At 44.3% G+C, this 20,191-nt stretch overlaps 1 protein-coding gene across 2 annotated transcripts in view; it reads right to left on the bottom strand.

Moving 5' to 3' along the window:
- LOC101781208 (1,4-alpha-glucan-branching enzyme 3, chloroplastic/amyloplastic) overlaps window positions 1-20,191 on the bottom strand; it is a 33,548-nt gene that overhangs the window by 2,777 nt on the left and 10,580 nt on the right. For both annotated transcript variants that reach the window (XM_004965354.4, XM_022825864.1), the window contains exons 14-18: window positions 15,832-15,933; window positions 14,724-14,801; window positions 14,492-14,599; window positions 9,678-9,758; window positions 7,321-7,425 (exon numbers count right to left, since the gene is read on the bottom strand). In XM_004965354.4, the coding sequence (XP_004965411.1) occupies window positions 7,321-7,425; window positions 9,678-9,758; window positions 14,492-14,599; window positions 14,724-14,801; window positions 15,832-15,933 (474 nt within the window). The remainder of the gene's footprint in view (window positions 1-7,320; window positions 7,426-9,677; window positions 9,759-14,491; window positions 14,600-14,723; window positions 14,802-15,831; window positions 15,934-20,191) is intronic.

Here is a 20,191-nt window from a genome sequence, read left to right as displayed (position 1 = left end):
GCTTGCCCAATTTCTCTATTCTCCCTTTATCTCATGTTTCAGTAAAATCCCCAACATCTCGTGGGTCATACACATCAGTAAACCACTAACAACAACCTTCCTGCTCCATAAACTGTACTGAGACACAAAACTGATCCACACGTGTGGCAGATCCTCGACAGGATGTACGCTTGCATGCTACCAGAACCCGTCCTCGAGTACCAATGGCCAGCAGTGCTACACACTTATCAAAGGTAGAGCTGAGATAAGAGCCAAATTCATGGCTGCAATTTTTGTCTCCTAGAGACAGACAATATCAACTCTGCCTATGTTGTCTCAACATAGCAGGTCCCAAGCCCTAGTAAAGGAGGAGGGTTGTGATAGGCTTGGCGAGCCATCGTTAAACCTAACCATTCTAATGGAGATGAAACCCAAGAGAAACCCGTTAGGGCGTAACCCTCTTAGCGATGCGCCATATCAGAACCTAGGTATGGTGTTAAATGGGCAAGGGCCAGGTCATCTCCCCCTTGGTGACGCGCCGTGTCGCGATCTGGGTATGGTGTCAAGTGAGCAAGGATCGGGTCATCATTTCCTTAGTGGCGCGCTACATCGGCGCCCGGGTGTAGTGAAAAATGAGCAAGGATCTTCATATCTCTCTCGATGGGTGTGAAGGGCAAGGAAGCTAGTCCAACCAACTAGGATTCGTGTAGGTAGTTGGAATGTAGGGTCTCTTACAGGTAAGTTAAGAGAGATAGTTGACGTAGCGACTAGGAGGCGTATAAATATCTTATGCGTTCAAGAGACTAAATGGAAGGGCCAGAAGGAGGTGGACAATACCAGTTTCAAGCTTTGGTACACAACGACAGCTGCAAATACAAATGGAGTGGGAGTTTTGGTTGACAAGAGTCTCAAGGATGGAGTGATGGACGTGATAAGGCAAGGGGATAGGATTATCCTAGTTAGGCTTGTCGTTGGTGATATGGTCCTGTACGTAATTAGTGCGTATGCCCCCTAAGTAGACCACGATGAGAGTGCTAAGAGGCTTTTCTGGGAAGATTTAGAAAGCCTGGTTAGATCTGTACCTTCTAGCAAGAAGCTTTTCATAGGAGATCTTAATAGGAGATCTGTAGGTACAACAAGTGCAGGTTTCGAGGCGATTCATGGAGGTTTTAGGTATGGTAGTAGGAATCAGGAGGGAGAGGAAGTCTTGGACTTTGCAGTAGCTTTTGACTTGATGATAGCGAACACTTTCTTTAGGAAGAACGGTCCCATTTAGTGACTTTTAGTAGTAGCCAACACTTTAGCCAGATTGACTTTATCCTCACAAGAAGAGAGGATAAATGGGCATGCTTGGATTGCAAGGTGATACCAGAGGAATGTGTTGTTTCTCAACATAAGCTTGTGGTGGCGGACTTTCGTTTTCAGATGCGCGCACGCAGGGATAAACAAGCCAAGATTGCAAGAATAAAGTGGTGGAAACTGAAAGAGGATACATCAGAGGTCTTCAAGGAAAGGGTAATCAAAGAGGGCCCTTGGAAGGAAGGAGAGGACGCAAACAACATGTGGGAGATGGCAAACTACATTCGGAAGGTGGCCTCGGAGGTGCTTTGAGTGACCAAGGGGGGTAGCGGCGTAGATAAAGATACTTGGTGGTGGAATGAGTAAGTCCAAAGGACTATTAAGGAGAAGAAAGAATGCAATAGGCGCTTGTTCCATGACAGGAGTGTGGACAACATTGACAAGTACAAGGAGGCAAAGAAGATCGCAAAGCGAGCTGTAAGTGTAGCAAAGGGTAGGGCGTATGAGGATCTTTAGCAACGATTAGGTACGAAGGAAGGAGAGAAGGACATCTGTAGGATGGCTAAGGTTCGTGAGAGAAAGACGAGGGACTTCAACCAAGTTAAGTGCATTAAGGATGAAATGGAGAACATCTTGGTAAAGGACGATGAGATCATACATAGATGGCAAGAGTATTTTGACAAATTGTTCAATGGTAAGAATTAGAACACAACCTTGCAGTTGGATGACTCTTTTGATGACACCAACAAGCACTTTGCGCGGAAGATCCAAGAATCTGAGGTCATAGAGGCGTTGAAAAGAATGAAAAGTGGTAAGGCGGTGGGCCCGGATGATATCCCAATTAAAGTGTGGAGATGCCTCAGGGATATAGCCATAATATGGTTAACCAAGTCGTTTAACCATATTTTTCTATCGAACAAGATGCCGGAAGAATGGAGAAGTATATTGGTACCAATATACAAGAATAAGGGAGATATTCAAAGTTGTACTAATTACCGAGGAATTAAGTTGATGAGCCATAATATGAAGCTATGAGAGAGAGTTATTAAGCATCGTTTGAGAAGGATAACACAGGTCTCTACGAACCAATTTGGTTTTATGCCTAGAAGGTCAACCATGGAAGCTATTTTCTTAATAAGACAAGTTATGGAGCGGCATAGGGAGAAGAAGAAGGACCTACACATGGTTTTCATTGACTTGGAGAAGGCGTATGACAAAATACCAAGGAATGTTATGTGGTGGGCTTTGGACAAACATAAAGTCCCCATGAAGTACGTTGGACTTATTAAGGACATGTACTACAATATTGTAACTAGAGTCCGAACAAGTGATGGCGACACAGATGACTTTCCAATTAGAATAGGACTGCATCAAGGGTCTGCTTTGAGCCCTTATCTATTTGCCTTGGTGATGGATGAGGTAACAAGGGACATTCAAGGGGATATCCCTTGGTGTATGCTCTTCGCGGATGATGTAGTGCTAGTTGATGAAAGTCGAGCAAGAGTAAATAGAAAACTGGAGTTGTGGCGGGAGACCCTAGAGTGAAAAGGTTTTAGACTTAGCAGAACTAAAACTGAATATATGAGATGTGACTTTGGCACTACTACACATGAGGGAGATATCAGTTTGGAAAGCCAAGTAGTGTCCAGGAAGGATACATTTCGATATTTGGGATCAATGCTACAACGAGATGGGGATATTGATGAGAATGTTAGTCATAGAATCAAAGCGGGGTGGATGAAGTGACGCCAAGCATCAGGAATTTTATGACAAGAGGGTACCATTGAAGCTAAAAGGCAAGTTTTATAGGATGGCGATTAGACCTGCAATGTTGTATGGTGCAGAATGTTGGTCTACAAAAAGACGACATTTTCAGCAAATAAGTGTTGTGGAAATGCGTATGTTGCGTTGGATTTGTGGTCATACGAGAAGGGATCGAGTCCGGAATGAGGATATACGTGATAGGTTAGGGGTAGCACCAATTGAAGAAAAGCTTATCCAACACCGGCTGAGATGGTTTGGACATTTCCAACGAAGGCCTCCGGAGGCACCGGTGCGTAGTGGAACCCTAAGGCTTGACAGTAATGTGAAGAGAGGCAGAGGAAGACCAAAATTGATATAGAAAGAGGCAATAAAAGAAGATTTGAAGGGATGGAATATACCCAAAGATTTAGCCTTGGATAGGAGTGCTTGGAAACAGCTATTCATGTGCTCAAACCCTAATTTGTGGCTCTTGTTAGGTTTCAACTCTAGCCTACCCCAACTTGCTTGGGACTGAAAGGCTATGTTATTGTTGTTGTTGTTGTTGTAGAGACAGACAATATCAGCATTGAAGGAGAGGATAGCTAACATCACGAACATTATTGTTGTGGCCTCGTTTATTAAGACCACACACGATCCAAACTAGAGTTACGGATGGATTTCATCATATTGATCCAAAAGGTAGGACAGGCAAACATGCTCGGCCTCAAGGGTAGCAATTTGTGCGTGAGAGGCTTGTCAACTAATTTAAAGTATTTATCTTGAGTGTGATGTTCAATATTCTCGTTGTTAGCAGCAAAACCAAGGCTCTTGATCACATGCCTTTGAGCATCATTGACCACTTGTCCTGGCGAGCATGGGTTGACACCGACTACGCGCCTACCTTGCCATTTAATAAAGCTTGGTTGTGGCACCTTGTTTCTCCTTTTGTAAATTATATGTCTGACTCAACACCGCTCAATTGCCTTGGTAACACATGTAACAAAAAGGGTGCCTCGTGTGACACCCGACCCAATTTGGATGTGACCTAATAATGCCCCATGAGTGCTACGTGCACATATTTAATACCACCTTGCTAGTTGAGCAAGAGTGGAGCCAACTTATAAACCTTTGTCCTTTAACCATACCACCATCGAGTTCATCCTTTTACATGAAGCGAGGATAAAAATATAAGTAGGGTGATGTGTGTATGTGCCCACCCCTCGGAAGGGCTAGGCGGTGCGGTTTTGGAGGATGGTGTTGGCTTTGCCCAAGAATCAAACACACATGAATATGTGAATAAATTAAGAACTCAACATGAACACGAGATTATATTTGTGGTGCGACGACTAGCACTATTTTCTACTTCATTCTCATGTTTACAATGCAAGTTACATAGCTATATATAGGGAGAGGACTCAACTGATTTCATACTGTTGTGATATGTTCACATTGACCTCGATCTACTAGTAATGGCTAATTAAGTAGTGACTTCTTGATCTTTATGCCAACTCTTAATTTGACTTAGGCAAATGGCCTAGTATATTCTTGACTCCTTGACTTACAATATTTTTGACACTGCATTCACATACATACGTGTCAAGATTAATTTCCAACAGACAAGACGACCCTTCCAGTTGTGTGTACAGGTCAGTGGGCTGCTACACGTCTCTTATATTTTCATCCTCACTTCATGTAAAATGGTAACCCGAAGGTGCTATGTATGGAGCGACAATGATTATAAGCTCCCTCCTAAACTTCTAAGGTGGTACTAAACCACAATAACGCAACAGGGTCACATGGGCCAACAAATACTACTATGAGATATTGGACTAGGGTATTACATTCATCCCCCACCCCTTAAGGACTGTTTGCGGTAACATATCCAAACGCACACGCACGCATGCAGCGAGGGTTCATGCTCTGATAACATATATAACAGCCCCACGTCCAAAATCTGCCTATGGCCCAGCTCCCACGTGAAACGGACCTGCATACACATGATACCTCTCTTACACTTTCGTCATTGCTTCATATAAAAGGGTTAAGATGAAATGCTATATTTGGAGCGACAAGGATTATAAACTTCTCTTATTTGGACCTGCATACACATGGTACCTCTCTTACACTCTCATCCAATAAACTTTCAAAGTGATACTAAACCACTATAACACAACCACAACTAGGTCACATGGGCCAACTACTACTATCATGAGATAATGGACTGGGATATTCATCGAGGAGCAACGATCCACCTCCAAGACAGAGGAACGCGGACTAATGTGACCATGTCATCTATGGATATAATCTCTCAAGCTAAAAATAAGGTTAGCTCGTTCATATATTTGTCTAAGGGAATAAGCGAGAACTTGTTGCTACCTAATGCCAAAAATTTACTTGTCCATAGGGAACAAAGTGAGGATGATGGTGACATTAAAAATGGTGCCTTTTACCACCAATACATCCCCTTGGATGTGCACTACTATATCCAACACCAGAGTTGGACTTCAAGCCCTGGAGGCATGGAAGTCAAACCTGACTACTCGAGGCGCATGAGTACCTGATGAATCTGTTCATGATTCTGACTACTCGAGGCCATATTCCATTGCAGTCCGATTGAGGCGCATGAGTACCTGATGGATCTGTTCCACCTCAATATCACGTTAGGAAGGCCCTCAAATCGTTGTAACAAGCCATCACTGTTATGTCGGGTGCTGCACCACCTCTTATCAAGCCTTGAGCCTTGTAGTTTTGCTTGGGACATAAGGCCGAAGTTGTTGTGGGTTCCACTAGTAGGGGCACGCCGCAACGGCGCCCTAGGTCGGCCAACACCTAGCTTATACCCTATATTAATATGTGATGCTGCCATTTTTCAATTGCGATTTGCTTATACTAATCTGTCATAGAAGAGTTTTGCTTTTTTATCGGCTTGTGGAACCCGGCCTCATGTATTCCATATAACTGGTAATATTCGAATTGCGTGCTTTCATGTTCTTGCTTGTATTCTTGATTTGCTTGCAGGAATTAACACTTTTGGCGAGGTCGATCATGTCATGCGTGGTTGATAACCATCGCAGCAGTGGGCAGTGGTGTAGTGATTGCAAAGGAATGGACATCCTGATCACAGCCTCTAGATCATCAACGCCGAGTCCTCCAAAAATCGACTTGCCTCTTGGAAGATCATGCCAAATTCTCAACAACGCTTGGGGGTGCAGGACAGAGGAGGGACACCCTGCCCGACATTGAAAGGAATAAAGAAGGTTGACACCTTGGTTGCACGGACGATGACAGGTTGTTAACCTCATGCATCAAGCCCAACGCCGCCATACTGCATGATGGGCCAACTGTGTTTCACAAGCGATCGAGTTGTCACAAGTTGTCACACTATCCAAGGATAGTATCTTGTCTGCCAGCGCCACATGGTGAGTGTTGGGAGGGTAGGGTCCCAACCGTGCACGGCTAGGCCTTGCGACGAGGAGCTGCTCGTCGAGTCTCACGGTGGAGGGTGGAGGAGCAAAGGGACTAGGCGCCACCGCCTACTATAGCCGTGACCATCAATAGATGGAGGGGGAGGCGATGGGGCTGATCCACCAACGGCAGGATGACCGGTGTCATTGTGATGCAGATAGGGTACGTGAGGATGCGCTTCACAGGCAGGATTTCCCTCTACAGATGCAACTCTTCAGTAAGTAATTGCTCAGCCATCATGAACTCCCACGCATGCGCCAGAACATGAGGTTCAACATCGACGAGGAATGGCAGAACAGCACCAGCGGCATGCACACAGCCAGCGCATGATGTGAAGCTGAAAATAAGGCGTTATAAACGGTCGTCCTCCGTTGTAAACTCTTACTGCCATCTTTCTGCTGTCAGGGAGGAGCAAGAAGTCTTTTGGTGCAGTATGACAGGGCACAGGGAGCTTGTCTCCAGCTCGTTTCTTTGTGCAATTTTAGCCGCAACTATCTCCGCCGTGATCGCCGGGCTGTTGCCAATGATCGAGAAAGGGCACGACACAGGTAGTCCACTCCCCGGCGGACCCTCATCACCAGAGGTGAATAAATTGCCTCAAGTATTGGTGCAATACTTCGACGATGAACCCCAAAAGATTTAGAAGAAAGGCTGGTGCTATGTAGCCTAACACCAGTTTCACAGTTCGGTTATGAGTGTGTGTTCTGCGATTTTTCTCTACTGCTAGTTTTCTGCACGATTGATTTCCTTTTTAAGTCAAACTAAAGCCCTACCTTGTAGCCTCCATTTGAATACAAAAAGAATAATTTCATGCAAGAAGCATCATTCACTTACTTGATATTCCCCAGCTTCATCCACACCAACATGATATGACTGGTGGTAGACTTCAGGATTGAAATTAAATATGAAAATGAAAGGCCCTCTTGTGAAACATATGACCTGCCAGAATGAAACGTAATTACAATAGATGTCAAAAATTTTGAACCCAGAATTTTCTGTGTCAAATGAAACAGTGGTGCTTTATCTTGTATTCATTACTCCATTGAATATGTTTAGCATGTTCAAGACAAAAAATCCTAATTCATTCTGGTGATTGGAAGGTGGATAAAGATGGGCGTGGTTGCTCCATGGAGCGAACGACACCGACCCATCGACCCAATCAAATAGTAATGGTGCACTGGTTTATCCAAAATTATTCCTATGCTGTATGCTCGGTGCCCCAAAGGTTAGTGCGGGTCGAACCATTTGCTGTTGCAACAGCAGTCTGCATGCAGTGGCGTCTGGCGTGCAGTGCAGGATTGGTACAGATAAGGACCTAGGACTCAGCGGTACCCGGTCTGCTGTAGTAATAAACTCTACAATGTAAGCTGTACGCGTCTAACACGGCGGCGCGCGCCCTGCAGAATCTTGCCGCTGCCGCCCAACACAGCGGCACGCGCCTTGGCAGAACAGCACAACCTGCTTCTTCTCCAATGCTGCTTGCTCCACGACGTCGCTGACGAGCATATGGAGTGCCGTGGCCAAGCCCTGCCGCCTCCACCACAGCGGCAGTTGAGCCCTGCACCTCCACCCATGGCGTTGCGGCAAACTGGGCAAAGGCAGACGATGGCGAGCGCACTGCGATAGAGGCTCGCAGCCTGTCAGGGCGTGCCATGATGTGGAGTGCGCGGGCGAGCCGCGGCCTTAGAGGAGGCAGGACCTGATGCCGGCCACTGCCGACGCCTGCGCATGCGCTGCCATTGCGCTCTTGGAGAGCACGGCGTCGAGGCCTTTTAGCAGCTCCTCGACAAACCCGCCGTCACCCACCGCCTGATGCTCCATGCCGTGCCCCCGCTATAGCCTCCGTGTCCTTCTGATAGTGTCCCGCGCACGCGCTCGCGGCGGTGACGGCCGTTCTCCACGCTGCCCTGCCAAACGGCAGTGGCCGAGCTCCATCTCCCCACCCCTCACGCTAGCGGTCCCGAGACTACGATGCGGCAGAAGCAGATCGATCCACTCGAGCTGATGGGGATCCCTGGGTCGAACCGCTGACCCTTCGTTATTTTTTGCGCAGAACCGGTGACCTACTAGACGCATTTTCATGGAGAGGATCGGCAACCCTATGGTTCGAACCGATCCACACCCATCTTTAAAGGTGGAACTGTGAATATTGTGCTGGTAGAACTAAGAAAAGAAAAGAAAGAAAGAGAAACAGTTTGAACTCAAAAAGAAAAGGAAAAGAAGAGAAAGAAACAGTTCAAAATTCCTAGTTTACCCAAGCTTATTCTCCATCTACCACTTGCAAGGTCCAATACCAAATATTGCTAATGCCAAAACCTAGGAAATACCAAAACATGACAAAAGAAAATGATATTGTATTGTAGCCATACCAATTAGTATGCCAAATAGGCCCCACATTCTTTCTGACCAAATCCCCGAAAAGCTCTCCTAAAATTAGAAATAGCATTGCTTCTTTTTTTCTCGAACACGCATGAGCGGCATACCATTTTATTAATAGGAGAAGAAAGAGTCATACAGAGACACCCACTAGAAACTAATAAGACCAATCACCTGTTACAGGAAAGGACTACCTGACCATAGAGAGATCTAAACACCCAATTAGCCAACCCCTCTGGCAGTGAGCAAGGTGAGACCTTTAGCTCCTGCCAAACACCAAAGCTCAGCTTCCTCCCAAGCAAGGATCAAGGCTGCAGCAATGTTGGGAGCAGAAATATGCTTCAATATCCATATTGAGCGAGTGTTAATTATTTTGTGTTCCTGAGCCAAATCACAGCTATGTTTGTTATGTGTTTTAGCCAATGCCAAACAAAGAGAAATTGTGATAAAGCTAAACAGAATGACCATAGAGCGTTCCAATAAATCAAAATTTTACCCCGTCATTTGCAAATCAAGCCTCACCAGGTCATTTGATAAAAGTACATAATGTCATCTTTAAAAGGATATCTGTTCAAGTGAGAACAGGTAAAGGTAAAGCACCAAGAAACAACCTCATTAGAAGATGATACGCATAATAAGATTTATCCAAGTGATTGTGTAATGATTAACTATATAATGCAAGAGTGTATGTTAGCGCACAAGAAGCCATTCTTGATTGAGAAGAAAGCATATAATGAACTTTGGAAAACCATGTGTCTGTCATTATCGATCTTCAAAATATATTTCATCTCATATTAGCAGAAAGATCTGCATACCATGCTCGTGTCATCACAGTGATGAATATTGGGTGAACCTCTGGAGATTATCCTTTCATTTTCATCCAAGCTCATGACATCCTAGGACAAAAGGTAGCTGCTGAGTTAGTAATAGGCTAATTCATCTCATGAATATATACCAATGACATTTGACAGATGCCTACAACATATTTAAAACAAAGAAATAATAGTGCCTAAAATAGAAGTTGCAAATCCATGAACGTTTCTTTTACATGTCCATAAATCCCACTAGTACTGAATATCAAGAATGTAATTAAAATAGTTGATTCAGTTTACTTACGTGAACCTAACAAAGTATCAAGCTACCACTTTGAAAGAATAAACTAGAGTAAATTAGTGTTGTCACAGCTCAAGAGGACAAACGTCAGGTCCTTTTTGATTGCTGGGAACTGCTATGCCTAGAACTAGCTCACTGGATTTAGAATTCTTCCATAGAGCAGGGATTGATCTCTCAGTTGCTGATGCACTTTTTTCGGAAGAGACATGGGCAACAATCAAGTCTCTTCCATCTGATAGAGCACCAGGTCCGGATGGTTTTACTGAAAGGTTCTACAAATGTTGTTGGCCAAATAAAGGCAGATTTCATGGCAGCGATCATTAACTTGCAGCAAGGAGATGCAAGAAAGCTTGAGCTCTTGAACTCGGCATACCTGACCCTGATCCCCAAAAAGGTTGAGGTGGTTACAGCTAAAGATTTTCGTCTAATTAGTCTTGTACACAGTTTTGCTAAACTGATCACCAAGATGATGGCAAATCGTTTATCCCCTCACCTTGATAAGTTAGTAGCTACTACTCAGAGTGCGTTCATTCAGGGAAGATGCATACATGAGAACATCATGTTGGTCCAGCAAACCATTAAAGTCCTACACCGGCGCAAGGTAGAGTCTCTTCCTGAAGCTTGGCATCTCTAAAGCCGTTTTTTTTTAAAAAAGAAACATCTCTAAAGCCTTTGATTTCGTAGACTGGGATTTTCTGATGGAGGTACTTTCACACTTGGGTTTTGGAGCTTCATGGTGCAACCTCATTTCCAACCTACTTTATTCAGCATCTACCCAAGTCATTCTGAATGGAGAACCTGGGGAGTGGGGAGCATATATTCCACCAGCGGGGTTTACAACAGGGAGATCCGCTATCTCCCATGCTCTTTATTTTGCTAATGGATGTTCTGAATAACTTACTTGACAACTCCATCACCCACACGTTCTTCCTCACCCATAGCATGCACCTGCGCATGTCCTGTCCCTACACCTCCTCTCAGAACGGTAAAGCTGAGCGCATCATTAGATCAACTAACAATGTTATCCGCTCCCTGCTGTTCGAGGCCAGCATGCTGCCATCCTACTGGGCTGTGGCCCTCGCTACTGCCACATACCTCCTCAACATCCTCCCTACGAAGACACTTCAGTTCGCGACACCACACTTTGCGCTTCATGGGAAACAACCATCCTACGATCACTTGTGCGTCTTCAAGTGCTCCTGTTACCCGAACCTGTCCGCCATGGCCAGCCACAAACTCGCCCCCAAGTCCACTCTCTACGTTTTCCTTGGCTACTCTCCCCACCACAAAGGATACCGCTGCCTTGGCATCACCTCCAACCGTGTCATCATTTCTCGTCATGTCATTTTCGTCGAGACACCTTTTCCCTTTGCGGGACAGTCGACCTCTCCATCAGCTGCGGACTTTGGTTTCCTGGACAAGTTCACTAACACTGTACTAGCCCCCATAGGACTGTCACAGTTTTTTCTGCCTGCAGGAGCTCCTGGTGCCCATACCGCACAGCCACGTGCGGCCAGTGCTTCGCTGGTTGCCTTGGCCTCCGCCGGTCACCAGCCAGCCCCTGCCGAACCCCTAGTGGTGCCGACGCTCTCCAGCGCCTTCACGCCGGCCCCTACGGCGCCCTCCGGATGCATGCTGGCCACAGCCGGCCATGAGGTGGACACGCCACCACCCACCAGCCCTGTTGACGGCCACCTGCCAGCCGCCGCTGGCCCGCAGGTCACCATGTCACCAGCCGCCGACCTCATCTTGGCGCCTGCCGCCCCGTTGGTGACCCCTCTCTGCCACCACTACGTTCGCCGCCCTCCGGCAGCCCCAGCGCACTCCGCTGCGCCTGCTGCAGCTGCTCCGCCCCTGCTACCCCGAGGAGCCATGCCGGTTTTCCCTATGAGGAACCAGCAGGCCATGATGACGCATGCCAAGCACGGTTTCCGGATTCCAGCACTGTACCACACCGCCTCGCTGTCGCCTGTGCCGAAGTCCTTCCGCAACGCCCTCGCCGATCCCAATTGGCGGGCTGCCATGGAGGAAGAACATGCCGCCCTCCTGCAGAACCACACGTGGGATTTGGTTCCCCGTCCTCCACGCGCCAACATCGTCTCTGGTAAATGGATCTTTAAGCACAAGTTCCTGTCTGATGGCTCGCTAGAACGATACAAGGCTCGATGGGTTCTTATGGGTTTTACTCAGTGGCCAGGTGTTGATTTTGAGGAGACTTTCAGCCCCGTTGTGAAGCCTGCCACAGTCCGCACTGTTCTATCATTGGCTCTCTCTCGCAGATGGTCTATTCATCAGCTCGATGTGAAGAATGCGTTTCTTCATGGCACCCTGTCGAAGACCGTCCACTATGCTCAGCCTGCTAGTTTCGAGGATCCTGCCCACTCTGACTTTGTCTGTCAGTTGAACAGGTCCCTATATGGCCTCAAGCAGGCGCCTTGAGCATGGTACAGTCGATTTGCAGCTTACCTGGTGACTCTTGGCTTCGTGGAGGCCAAGTCAGATACTTCGTTGTTCGTCTACAGCTGTGGCACGGATCTGATTTACCTGTTGCTCTACGTTGATGATATTGTGCTTACAGCCTCCTCCCCGTACCTTCTTAGGCGCACCATCCTTGCTCTGCAGCAGGAGTTTTCCATGAAGGATCTTGGGGAGCTGCATCACTTCTTGGGGATGAGAGTTCAATGCCACTGCACTGATCTTCTCCTCTCCCAGCGACAGTATATGATCGACATCCTCGACCGTCCTGGTATGATAGATTGCAAGACTTGCTCAACTCCGGTGGATACTAATCCTAAGCTGGCGGCTGATGGTCCACCAGTTAAGGATGCCTCTGGTTTTCGCAGTATCGCTGGTGCCTTGCAGTATCTGACTTTCACCAGGCCTGACATCGCCTACGCTGTTCAGCAGGTTTGCTTGTTCATGCATGATCCACGTGAACCACACCTGGCTCCTCTAAAGCGGATTCTTCGGTACATTCAAGGCACTTTGGATCTTGGCTTGCTGCTGCGCTCGTCCCAGTTGATTGTGTACTCCGACGCTGACTGGGCTGGCTGCCCTGAGACCCAAAAATCCACTTCAAGTTATGTGGTTTTCCTTGGTGACAACTTGGTGTCCTGGTCTTCGTCAGAACACTGTGTCATGTTCTAGTACTTAAGCTGAGTACCACGCCGTTGCTAATGGTGTTGCTGAAGCTGCATGGCTGCGCCAACTTCTGGTTGAGCTTCATGCTCCACCTCAGCGCGCCTCCTTGGTCTACTGTGACAACATCAATGCTGTCTACATGTCCTCCAATCCGGTCCAACACCAGCGCACCAAACACATTGAGATTGATCTTCATTTTCTTCGGGAGCGCGTCGCCATTGGTGCTGTTCGTGTCATGCATGTGCCAACCTCTTCACATTATGCGGACATCTTCACTTAAGACCTTCCTTCCTCGGTGTTTTCAGAGTTCAGGTCCAGTTTGAATGTCCGGCAACCCAACAATCAGACTGCGAGGGGGGAGGGGGTGTTAGACAAATTGTATAGGCTGGCCCTATGGGCCTTAGGTGCTAGCCGCATAGCCCTGTTGCCGTGCGCCTCCCCTAGGGATTAGGTAGGTGTTATCCCATTAGGCTAGGATTTCCTGATTGGTGGTGTTTCTATAAACCCTAGAGACCCTAGCCTATATATGTAACCCTAGTGCTTTGCATCAATCAATCTACTATTCCCGAGCCATATTGCTTTCAGTTCCAAATATAGCAATTTCGGATTAACCCTTTTACATGAAGCGAGGACGAAAATGTAAGAGAGATGCTATGCGTATGTGGGCCCCGTCCAAGTGAGGAGCTAGGCCATAAGCAGATTTTGGAGCGGTGTGTTAACGAAGGGGAGAGGGAGGAACTTATTCTCAATTGAGAAAAAAATTTAGGAAAAGGGGAGGAACTTATTCTCGATTGAGAAAAAAAATTAGGGAAAGGGGATAGTTTTCTCAATCTGTTGGAGCACTTTTTCCCCCTTCAATCCCCTGTATGGTAGGTTATAGGGAAAGGGGATCTCTTTTCTCAATCTGTGGGAGATGCTCTAATGCACCACTTAAGCAACATGAGACTATATTGACTCAACAGCACCTGCCATACAAGTTCTATTCACTTGGCTTCATCCAACTTAACCAAAAGGTCAGCCCAAACTGGTTCTTGGACCTCAAGCATGTTATCACTTCTCACTTTACACTTCAAATATCCAATGTCTAGTTGAACATACATATTAGCCTACACGGGTTTAGTTTGTAAACATCCTCCTGTAAGTTAGTAGGTTCCATCTAGTTACCAAGATTCAACAAATATTCAAATGCCTACAGTTTATTAACTAAAACAAATGTCGGAGAAAATGAACTTCGAGCGATGTGAAGACCAATATAATCTGACATTGCACAGCAGAGAATTAACATTTCAATAAACATGAAAACACTGCTATGAAAATGATTGCTGCAGCATATTTGAAATATATTTAGGGGGAATAGTTCATCCATATTGCAAACCTTGTCAAAGTTAAAAAGATGTTTGTGAAAACCCTTATCCAATAGTTCCCATTGCCGATTAGCTAACTGGAAGGAATAGTCATTGCTTGACATAGGAAATTCAACTCTCTGAAATCAATGCATAAAAGCCTTAGAAAATCTGGAGAACAAACCGAGTAAAGTAAACAAAAACAATTCCAGAAAACTGAGAAATCAAGGAGCAGAACTCAAAGATAGTATATGTTCTACTTACCTTTGGATGTGCAAACTCATTGCCCATGAAGTTGAGATAAGCACCTCCACTCGTTGTGAAAGTAATTAGTTTGATAATCTGAAATTCATTGAGGAATTCACACAGATATTTGTAGCATGAAGTTTAGCTATTTAACAACTTGAAAGTAAAGGTAATGATCAGCTAAGTACAAAATAGTCAACCCCACCCCAAAGAAAACATCTGTCAATTATGAAACCTTCACCACTAATTTGTAATTTCCTCACACCCTTATGCCTTCTTTCTACGCTTAGAGTGTACATGGCCTGCACAGGTGCAGTAAGTCTCTATTTGTGCAGTGATCTGTTACATGACCAATACATGTGATATGTTGACCTTTCAATGGTGGTGGCATGAAATTCGAATTTAGACTTTTGGTGTTATATTTCTAAACTGGGTATCTTTTGATGATACAAAACCAACTTTTAATAGCTATCATGTGATTCATGTTGATCTCCCTTTCCTCCAGGTCTGAAGCTAGATCAAGGATTACCCTGGTGCACTAATAATTATTTATATAGCACCTATAACATTTTCAAGCAAAGCTCTACTAGGTAGGATTGTTATTTCTTTGGGACTCTGGTGCATGTGCACAGCGGTGAATAAACTGGGTGTCGCCCCTGCGTTCTTCCATAATTTTGTTCAACTTTAGATCTCAGTCAACAAATAAATATTGAAATATGTAAGTGACCCAGCAAACTTGAGGGATATGAGTGTAAGTGAGCCAACTAACTTGGAGAAGGATGAAAAATGACACAGTAGTTCAAACAGATACACATTAAAAGAAGAGAGAAATTCAACCTATGCAGTTTGTCCCTTCTGTACTGACAGCCTCACAAAGAGGACAGAGGAGTGTGATTTACTAAACAATAAATTCATAATGTAAATAATGTAAACAGACTACATTTGTCAATTTTCATCATTTCTTATTAAATAATTCACATACTAAGCCATGCAAGCAATAACTAAGATAACGATAAACTATGGAAACATGACAATTGTAATTCACCGCATGGTAAATAACTGGAGCCGCGCATATGTAATTAAAGAGATAGTGCGATCATGAATGGTAGTAAGAAGAAACTCATACTTTCAGCAATGAAGCCCTAATCAAATCATCGTCAACAGAACCAACGGAGAACTTTCCAGAATTAAGAATTATTTCAGCTAAAGACTTGCGTCCTGATATCGACTGTATCAAACAAAATCAAATGTGAGAATTCAATCACAAAATAAACACTAGAAAATAAAATTGCAGATTATCAAAAGTTAAATGAGGACTCAATTATTTCACACATAAAATATAGATGCACATGCACTGACTTCTTCGCGGTATCTAAATGGTTGCAAATGATGTCAACCCCCACATTAACCTTGCTAAGCATGCAAAAAAAGATGACTCAAGTTAGATAAAACTACACTCTACAGTTATTGTAACCACCGGATAATGTTATAAGGTAGAGTTAAAAGTGACCTCTTAGGATAATCCACCTTAAGAATGGGTGAATTTTATGTATTTATGAAGAAAGATTCAAATAGCATGCTATAGTCTACTCCATCCCAAAAAACAAGTCATTCTGCGATTCAAAATTTGTCCCAAAAAACAAGTCATTATACTCAATTTGGCACGTGGGCATGCAGCAGTTAATTAGTGCCAAATATGGCAAATAAATAGGGGCAACCAAGGTCATTTTACTTCCTTGTTAATCTGTCCTAAAATTCCTTGGATGACTTGGTTTTTGGGATGGAGTATATCGGTGCCACGGCACCAGTATAGGGTCTGTTTGGCTGCTCGAATAGGGTTTCATAGAGCTGCACCATTAGGGACAAATCTGTTTTCCACATTTGACCCGCCTGTTTTCGTATTTACGGACAAATCCGGAAATGGGTTGGGAAGCGGGAGAGGGTCTATCCCATCCGTTTTTGCGGGATCCCGTTTTTAACCGGGATGAACCCGTATTTATCCCATATTTGATATATGGTGAAGCACCATATATCCCGGATGAGAGGAAGCAAGTTGAGTGAATACAGTGACCCTGAAAAGAAGAGTGCTCATGTGGATGCAATAGCCCTACGAAGATGTTTGGTTAGCTGCATAGACATGCAGTCGCCCTTCACCAGAGGCTGATATGTGGGTCTGTGTGAGGTACAATGCATCCACCAAGTCAGGTTGGCTAGTGAAGCTCATTTTGGGTATCCGCCGAAATTCGGAGAGGTTTCTTGTGGAGAGGAAGAAAAGATGCTAAGGGAGGCCACTTTATTATTGCTTGGGCAAAGGTACAGCATCCTCGTGACCTCAGTGGCCTCGGTATCTCTGATCTTAGCACTTGGCTGGGCACTCAAGATGAGGTGGTTATGGGTGCAAAAAACAGAGCCTGATAGACCTTGGTCGGCCTTCCCAATCCAGGCTCATGAGTGCATTCGAGCTTTTTTCTCCATGGCAGTAGAAACTCATGTTGGAAATGTTTGGGTTCAGATGGTTACATGGTGCTCCCCATCTAATTGCTGATGTCCCTGCTAGAAGAGCTAACAGGCATACCATCCTTGAAGCATTAACAGGACATGTTTGGGTTCAGGATATTCAGGGGGCTTTGTCGGTGAATGTGATCACTGAATATTTGGAACTTTGGGACCTTTTGTCTGAGGTGGAGCTGCAGCCTGAAGTGGAGGATACTCACCGGTGGCGTCACTCAGCATCAGGGGAGTATTCAGCTAAGGGCCTGTTTGGCTCCCAGGGGCTAAACTTTAGCCCCTGTCACATCGGATGTTTGGATACTAATTAGGAGTATTAAACATAGGATAATTACAAAACTAATTGCACAGATGCAGGCTAATTCGCGAGATGAATCTATTAAGCCTAATTAGTCCATGATTTGACAATGTGGTGCTACAGTAACCATTTGCTAATGATGGATTAATTAGGCTTAATAGATCCATCTCGCGAATTAGCCAGGACTTCTGCAATTAGTTTTATAATTAGCTCATGTTTAGTCCTCCTAATTAACATCCGAACATTCGATGTGACAAGGGCTAAACTTTAGCCCCTAGTATACAAACAGCCCCTAAATCTGTTTATGAAGGATTGTTCCGAGGCTCGGTTATTTTCAGTCCTTGGGAGCGGGTGTGGAAGACGTGGGCACCAGGAAAGTGTCATTTTTTTTCTTTGGCTGATAATGCACAAAAAATGCTGGACTGCAAACCGTCTTGCACAGAGGGGTTTGCCTCATCCGGAGCTCTGCCCACACTGTGATCAGCTTGAGAAAACAATTGATCACCTACTCACCGAATGTGTTTTTGCAAGATTTTGGTTCAGATTGTTGAGACGTTTTGGCCTCCATTCCCTACTCACCGAATGTGTGGAGAGCTTGTGAAGCAACTAATGGCATGGTGCAAAAAGGACTTAACTCGCTCATCTCCCTTAGAGCTTGGACTATCTGGAAATACAGTAACCATTGCGTCTTTGAAGGCGCAGCTCCAAACATGGCAAATATCCTTGTGATGGCTGAGGAGGAGGCACAGATGTAGCATACGGCAGGGGCTCGAGGGCTCCCTCTTGGCTGCCCTTAGGCCGAGTGGTTAGGTCTTGATGTTTGTTCTTTTGGTCGCTCTTTTGTTTGCCACAGGCGCGAACGTACACTAAGAACTAAGTATGTGGGTGGGTGTGCGTACTCAGGGTTTCTCTTACCCCTTTTCTCCTTCTTTAATACAAAGATACACAGCTCTCCTGCATGTTCGAGAAAAAAAAAGGATGGCACCATACTTATGCATCTGCGGAAGCAGGCTGCTAAAATGGATGCAGGCAACCAAACAGTCTTCTGCATGGGTGGGATGCAGGGAACTAGACACACCCATAGAGTTTGGGCACCCAAAGCCTAAGCTAAATTTGAAAATTCTGCTAAAACTGCTGCCATAGAGTGCCTAGCAGCCACTACGACATGTATGGCTACATTTTTTAGTCTAGTCACTATAATTTCATAGCCTGGAAGTGATTTACATATCAGAGTACCTTGTGTGCCATCAATGCTACTTGATGCTTAACTCAACTCATTATCAGAACCAAATACAATCGACAGACACAACTACTCGATGTTCTACATAACCCATCGAAGAAAGGCGTTTCTTTCTTGGTTTTGAATTCATGCTGGTAGTCTGGTTTGGCACATCTATGTTGCTTCATACCATTGATCTACTGACCTGGTGTAGCACGCAATGTGGCCAGTATGAATGAATGCTACTCATGCTTTTCAATTGAAGTGAAACCAAAGTTCAATATCAATTGTCTTAGTGATGATTAGAGGATCAAGAATTATCAACTTATTATTGATTCATGATTCATTATGGAACAAGCGTTAATTACTCTATATCATCATAGATGCACTATAATATTACTTTTTGTGATTTTAATGCGCATGTTTACTGTAATTAATTGATGGATATACTTATGTAAGCTATTATTGATTGTTGTATTCAAGTATTTTACAAATCTATAAAATTATAAAAACAGGTAGCTTTTTAGATGGCAACATTGTAGCATAGCTTCCGCTATCCATGATAATCTGTGAAGCCATGATAACATAGCATTGCAAGAATCACAATTTAAACCTTTTGTTTGTGAGCCAGTAAAGCAATCAAAATTGGCAAGCATTTGCAAAGAGACAGGGTATATTATGAATCTTGTACCCATAAAACGAAAAGAAACATTTATGTTCCAATATAAACAGCTGACACTTACTTGGTTAAGGGTGAAAATAGGGGAAATATCTAAAGAAAAGGAAAATGCATTTGCATGGCTACAGGATTGTAGAAGAATACTAGTATTCCAATCATTACTACATTCCACTCCATGCGCTAGCAAACCTCCTTAGGAAACAGTGAAAATAGTATGCAGATTATGATAGATAAATACAAAAGTGGAACATATAGCAGGTTCATGTCCATTCTAAAAAAAAGAATCGGATAATGAACTATTTGACCCACAATTTTTAGATATACAAAGGTATCACACGATAATGCAAATGGCAGCAGGCTATGCTGTCGAATAATGTAATATTAAAAAAAATCAAACCACTGTCCAAACTTTTGAAATAGATTATTTCTACCTGTAGTAAGGCAATTTAGAACACAATTCCAGCCAAGGTATTCACATTTTTCTAGATCATTACAACAAAAAGTATGATAAACATCATGTGAAAATAACATTTACACAGGTAGTTTCATTATGCAGGAACTGATGAAAGATATATGCTAATAAATGTGTGAAAAATAAATAAGATGAATTAAGTTCCAAAGAAGTATGTATCCATACCAAAAGAAATATAACATGCAAGCTGCAAACGTATACATTTGTTAATTTGTTAACTATACCAGTTTGTAGGAGACCTGAAAAAAGGACCCCCCCCCCCACACACACACACACTATATATTGGTGTGGTTCCAAACATTATGGACAT

This window comes from Setaria italica, chromosome IV (genome assembly GCF_000263155.2).
Source record: "Setaria italica strain Yugu1 chromosome IV, Setaria_italica_v2.0, whole genome shotgun sequence".
Lineage (NCBI taxonomy): Eukaryota > Viridiplantae > Streptophyta > Magnoliopsida > Poales > Poaceae > Setaria > Setaria italica.
The sequence above is the reverse complement of the archived record's forward strand: the minus strand, read 5'-3'. Positions and strand labels throughout refer to the sequence as shown.